Consider the following 6,599-nt stretch of genomic DNA (forward strand, 5'->3'; position numbering starts at 1 on the left):
AGGTAATGGAGGCACAGCATGGTGCCAGGAGCCTGCAGTTCGCTGGATACTGCAATAGCGAGGAACAGCAGCTAGCCTGATGCAGGAGTGCAGGAAAGAGTAACCTCCTGGGCCCTGGTGAGACTGGGTGGACTTTGCTGTTCTGAAGAAAGACATAAGAAATAACTAAAGCCAAGTTGGATGCAAGGACCTGCCTGCAAGGACCCTTTGGACAGGTGGCCAGTTGTTGACAAGCTTTTGTTTGTTTCTATGTCTTCTCTGGTCTGTTTTTCTGTTTAATAACGTAAGCGCAAGCGGGTAAGCCTGACTTTTTATTTTATAAGCCTTTTGGTGTTTTGTGGCAGCTCATTATGAAAAGGTTTTAAGTAGTTGTGCCCCAAGCTATGGGTGGCAGGAGTTCATCTTACTCATGCCTTCATATGGCACATAGAACAGGTCATTAGTATCCCGTGGGGTGCATCCATGACCTGTTCACATCATGACTACTAAAGGCAGAAAGCATGTGACAGAGTAGGAGGACCACCAAGAATGACTAGAAAGGATCAACTGATATGTCACAGTGTAATATGTTCAGTTCCAACATGGGAAACTTCTTTAATATGCACTACTTAGCTTGATATAAATATAATGAAATAGAAATAAAATGAAATAAAAAGTAAGTCTAATAAAAAAACACCTCCCTTCCACTGAGGAAATCTCCAACACAATTGAAACCTTCATCCCACTAACAGTTCTCCCCCTGAAATGTTAAAACTACTAACAGTGAAAGATCTGAGTATAACATTACTTGCTATGGCCCCGAAGGAAACGGAGATATTGAGGACAGAATAAAAACCATACTGCAGAAAACCTGCTTAGGATAAGGAACTTCCACAGTCACTCAGTGGCAAACAGTAGTTTCCCCGCTTGATGCTTCATTGACACTACTTTCCATTGTCAGTCATGTATTGTGGCATATGGATTATACATACATAAACATGTGTGTATAAGGGAATATCTATAAACATACGTATATGTACTTACATATACAATAATTTTCCATTATTATATATAAGGATACATCATAATGCAGGTATACAATAGACGACACAGAAAGTTGAGGATTTAGAAAAGATTAATGAGCTTGTAGAAGAAAAACAAGAAGTCATTTGAAGCACTTACTATGCCAAGGTCTCTACAATCTTTATTTTTTACAAATTTCTAAAGGAACAAACTACAATTGCAGAAAAAAAGTGAGGGAGCTTCACATTCTGTGCATTCCCTAGTGACTTTAAAAACTTTCTAGATTCTCATTCTTCTTATTTTTTCCTATAAATCTCACGGCTCTTCATGCGGAGCTTGTTGACCTGTGACTCTGCAATGTCAGCCCGCTCCTCAGCTTCCTCTAGGTCATGATGTATCTTGCGGACCTTGATGAGGTTGACATTGGACAGCTCCTCCTGTGTGAGGAGAAGGACATGTGAAAACTGACACTTCCATTTTCCTTCACCTGTAGCTTTGGAATTCCTGAAGGAAGGGGAAGGTCCATAGCCTCTGTTTCTGCTTTCCAGATCTTATCTAGGCTCTTAATACAGATCTTCTCCATCTTTCTGGTTTCTTATCTAGAAAATTCACTAGAAGTTTCATGGAACTCCTTTTTATCGACAGAATAATACTAAAACTATATTTTTTAACCATATGCATATAGCAATGAGAAGACTGAGGACATGCTATGTTGTTTCTTAGAAGAACTTGTCAGATTGGGAGTTCAGTGCATCCATGTCTGTCTGGATTTCAGAACTGAACTAAAAAGAAACAATTGCTGGTCACCTAAATATCTTAAAATATGATTGTGTTGAATTTGGAATCCTGCTTTTCACTACCCAGACCTGATAACCTGTAGAAGCAACATTCAGTTTGATGCTCTAGACCTGATGAATTTTGGCAACACATTCACAGAAAATAAATACCTGTGAATGTATATAAACAGAAAGTGACTGTCTCAAAGCCAAGACACGAGTAAACACTATTCAGTTCCTGATCCAAACAGTTATTAAACCCTTCTTTCCCTCTTTTTGCCTGCCTGCCTTCAATGACCATCTACCTCTTGTTGATTGGCATATGTTTCTAGAACAGGCACATATTACCTCTGAACGAAAGACTCAGATAATCATGAACAACTTTTATCCAATCCAAGAACTGGGATTTTGAACTTCATGGTTGCAAGGTATCTCAGGCCACCATCCAGTTCAATCTCCCACTCGCACAGGGTGACCAGTGATAGATCTGGTTGCTCAGGGACTTGTTGGTTTTTGAGTATCCACAAGAATGAAGATTCCACAGCCTCTCTGGGCTCCTGTTTCAGCACTTAAGCACTTTCATGGTGAAAATATTTATCGTAATGTCAGTCAGAACTTTGCTGATGCAACTTGGGCCCTTTGGGCACCCATCCTTTGAATGTGCACCTTTGAGACAAGTTTGTCTCCTATTCAACAAAACCACGTTTGACCGTTGCAGACATCATAAATAACTCTTCTTGATAAATCCGTGCTGGCAGTTTCCAGTCACCTTCTTCTCTTTCATTTGCCTTGACATTACCTCCAAGAGGATCTGGAATGTGATTTTCCCAGTGCGTGAAGTAAGGCTGACTTGCGTGGCTTTCTAAATCCTCCATGTTGCCCTTCTTTAAGTGCTTTTCCAGTCATCAGAGACTTTCACCACTTGCCATAACCTCCAAAGTTACTAGAGAAATTGCAATGGCATTGGCCAGCTTCCCTAGCACAGTTGGATGCATCCGCCTAGTCTACTGGACTTGTGTATGTCCAGTTTGCTTAAGCGGTTCCTAACTCAACCTTCCTCTCCAGTTCAGGTTTCTTGGCTCCATCCTCGTATGTACAGGCAATGTCCTGATAGTCCTCACAGGACACGCATCCCTGCTTCCACTTCCCATATATTTCCTTTCTGTATTTGAGCTTAGTCAGGAATTCTCTATTCAGAATATATAGCCTCCTGCAAAACTGCTTGCCTTTTTACACATTCCTGTGCTCTGTAGAGGTGGTCCTTAAAAACACAGCACTTCCGTAACAAGAGCTAGCACACCGTGTCTGTGATGTCAAGGAGGTCTTAGATCTGCAGTGACTGTACAGACTTCTAATTCCTCCTGCATGTTCCCCATGCTGTATGAGTTTGTCTACAGACATATGAGATGGTTTTCCTGTCATGCTGCTTTCTCAGTGGAGGTGTGAGAACCTTCCCCAATATGCTGTCCCCCAGATACTTCTTCCTTGCATCTATTTGTCTGTTTATTTGGGGAATTTTGTTACCATCCCCCAATAAACTTAGTTTAAAGCCCTCTTCTTTGAAGCTGCATGCTGGCAAATATATTTTTACCTTATTTGTTCAGATAAATTCACTACTCCCCAGAAGTTCTTGTTGCTCACTAAACAAGATGCAGTCATAAAAGCCAAAGCTCTGCCTGTGACACCAGCCACATAACAAGCTGTTGACCTGAAGAATGCATCTTTTCATACCTGAGCAGTCCCCTTGACCAGCAGAATCAGGGAGGACAACACTTGAGCTCCCATCCCCTTCGCTGTATTCCCCAGAGCTCTGTAATCTCTGGGCACTATTACTGAGTATCAGAAAAAATGATTAACTCACAACAAAAGGGATCTCAGCAGCTTATCTAGTCCTGCTTCCTTCTTAAAGCAGGACTCATATGCCTAGGAGAAACGTTTGATAATCTGATTGCTAGCCAAGATTTGTTAGTCCCTCCAAAACATTGTGAATTAGAGCCCTTGGCAAGTAGCAAACTTCCTGAGAAAGCAGATCTGGTTGGCAGATTAGTTCCCCCACCCTATTTGGAAAGGAGTGTCTGACTACTTTCACCACCACTTCCTGGACGCATGGACCCAGGCTTACCTGGCCCAGTCGCCTCCTCTGAAGGAACATATCTCACTTGTCACCAGACTCTGTATCTAGTCTATTGGTGAACATCTGTGGGCGGTGAATGTGCCCTCTCCTAATGACAGATGTAAAAAGTTTCCAGCTTCTTGGACGTCTTCATCAAGTGTACTCTGAGGCAATTTGTCCTTCCATGTAATGCAGGGTTTGAGCTCTTGCACCTCCAGGGTGTCTCTGAGGACTTGTTGATCATTCATGCCTGTTTGGCATTCCAGAAACAACACAGCCTGCTCACCTCTTCCTGGAGCTCCTTCACTTGGCAATTCACCACCTAACTAGAATGTAACAGCCCAAACCTCAGGAAGAAAACCTGTGCACTCCAGGGAGACAAAACCATTTTTCCTCAGGGTCTCTCTTTTGACTGAGAACTCTGAAGTGCTGGGATCATCATTCTACCTGGTGCTGGAAACTGATCTATAGCATGTTGCCACTATTTTGGGGGCAATTCTAGGAGGCACCAATAATCTTGAGCAGCACCTCTGGGCCCCCCATCTGCATTTAATGCAGCATGAAATGTTAAAATGCTGCTTGCACATCCTGGTCCCTCATATTCCCTAGAAATTATATAAACAAGCACAGCAGATTTAAAGAATTCAACTTTTTCTCAAAGGTACCTTCCCATATTATGTGTAACATGCACAAGTCCAGCATGCTTCTCACAAACACATTTCTATTATCAGGAGACAGAAATATCAAATAAAATCATGATATTTAAAAGGAAAATAATAACCAAAAAAATTTCAAAACATTGTATTAGTCAGAGAGCTAATAAGAAATTACTTAATTGCTATGTTCTTGTGAAGGAGAATTGACAATAATTTGAAATAATTTGAAAATAATTTAATTTACAATCGGAAATAGTCCTCATATTTTCAAATGTAACTATTTGCTTATCATTCTGTGAAAACCTAATCAGTCCCAAGGATACATTATCAAACCTGGAACATATAATGATAAAAAGAAAAAAAAATCATAAATCATAAAAAAAATCATAAAAATCACATCCTCGGTACCCAAGTTTCCTACTTTGAAAGTGTCTTTACCACCACTCAGAGTGATACTCACAGCCTCCTCAGCTTGTCTCTTGTAGGATTTCACCTTCATTTGCAGCTTGTCCACCAGATCCTGGAGCCTCAGAATATTCTTCCGGTCTTCCTCAGACTAGAGTGGTTGGTAAGCAGGAAAGAGAACAATTTATTGGCTTCCCACCACATGAGGTTAATGATTCCCCTTGGGGGTGGTGTGCACAAAATCCAACTTGCTGTGAGAAAATCCTGTCAGCCCAAGGAGGCCTCCTGCCTTACCTGGTAGGTCAGCTCCTTCACCCTCCTCTCGTACTTGCGCACACCCTTCACGGCTTCAGCGCTGCGCTTCTGCTCAGCATCAACCTCCCCTTCCAGCTCCCGCACCTGCAATGAGAAGCCCATGTTTGGAGCTTCCCTGGTATCTCTCCAAGGGACATGCTCATTCATGCACAAATACCAGCCCTACGCACTCTGGCCTCCAGCCATTGATGACTGATGAGAACAAAGAATCAAAGAGGGCTGGGGACATTTTTTGGGTTGAGGCAGAATACATCCATACTGAAAGGAACCCCCGACTCACATCTGTGATGGCCTTCTTGGCCTTCTCTTCAGCATTGCGGGCTTCCTGGATCGTATCCTCCATTTCACCCTGAATTTGGGCAATGTCTGTTTCCAGCTTCTTCTTGGTGTTGATCAAGCTGGTGTTCTGTTGAACAACAAAAAAATATTGTCCAGTTAGTTCCAAAACAGAACACTTACTTTAGAAATCGAATATTTACATTTGAAATTATCATCTATATGACTAATAATAGCATCCTCCTTCAAATGATGAGTCTTGTCAGGTCATACACTTCTAGATAGCGGGGAGAGCTTAAAATTATAAGAAGCACTTCTGACTCCTGTTAATGGAATCCTACACATTTAGCTAGAGTCCAATTCTTTGTACAAGGGCAATCATTCGGGTTCAAGTTAAGGGTTTTAATTATAAGAGATGATTTGAGAATTTAGACGGATGAAAAATCTGGAAAGGGAAAAAGAAACATCTCTTGAGATTTTGAATCTCATGAATCTAACCTGAGTGTGGAGGAGCTGAACTCTCTCACTTGCATCCATCAGTTCCTGCTCAGCCACTTTCCTTGAGCGCTCCGTCTGCTCCAGGGCTGCCCGTAGCTCCTCAATTTCAGCCTGCAGCAGGTTTGCTCTGCGTTCCACCATGGCCACCTGCTCCTTCAGGTCCTCCTGTGTCCTGAGAGCATCGTCCAGGTGTATCTGGGCATCCTTTAAAAGAATAAAGTGAAGTTATAAGAATGAACAGCACTGGAGCAAAGTTGTACAGTGACATGTATGGCTCGTTTACTAAGGCGTGTCTGTGATTATGATGTCAGTATACTACTTCACAATCTAGCTACCTGCATGCTCATATTTGCCTTCATACCTTCAGCACTCCCTGTGTGTTTCTCAGGTTCTTTTGTGCCTCTGCAGCCTGGCGGTTGGCATGGCTCAGTTGGATCTCCATTTCATTCAGGTCTCCCTCCATCTTCTTCTTTAGCCGCAGGGCTTCGTTCCTGCTCCTGATCTCAGCGTCCAGGGTGCTCTGCATGGACTCCACAATTCTGAGGTGGTTTCTCTTCA

At 42.3% G+C, this 6,599-nt stretch overlaps 1 protein-coding gene across 1 annotated transcript in view; it reads right to left on the reverse strand.

The window, feature by feature from the left end:
* Window positions 1-1,298: 1,298 nt before the first annotated feature.
* The window catches only part of LOC104295656 (myosin heavy chain, skeletal muscle, adult-like), a 30,493-nt gene continuing 25,192 nt past the window's right edge, over window positions 1,299-6,599 (reverse strand). Inside the window, exons 36-41 of the mRNA XM_009895423.1 lie at window positions 6,403-6,594; window positions 6,042-6,245; window positions 5,548-5,673; window positions 5,247-5,351; window positions 5,008-5,103; window positions 1,299-1,439 (exon numbers count right to left, since the gene is read on the reverse strand). Of these exons, the coding sequence (XP_009893725.1) occupies window positions 1,299-1,439; window positions 5,008-5,103; window positions 5,247-5,351; window positions 5,548-5,673; window positions 6,042-6,245; window positions 6,403-6,594 (864 nt within the window). The remainder of the gene's footprint in view (window positions 1,440-5,007; window positions 5,104-5,246; window positions 5,352-5,547; window positions 5,674-6,041; window positions 6,246-6,402; window positions 6,595-6,599) is intronic.

The sequence above is a fragment of the Charadrius vociferus genome, unplaced genomic scaffold (assembly GCF_000708025.1).
Source record: "Charadrius vociferus isolate BGI_N301 unplaced genomic scaffold, ASM70802v2 scaffold232, whole genome shotgun sequence".
In the NCBI taxonomy this organism is placed as follows: Eukaryota; Metazoa; Chordata; class Aves; order Charadriiformes; family Charadriidae; genus Charadrius; species Charadrius vociferus.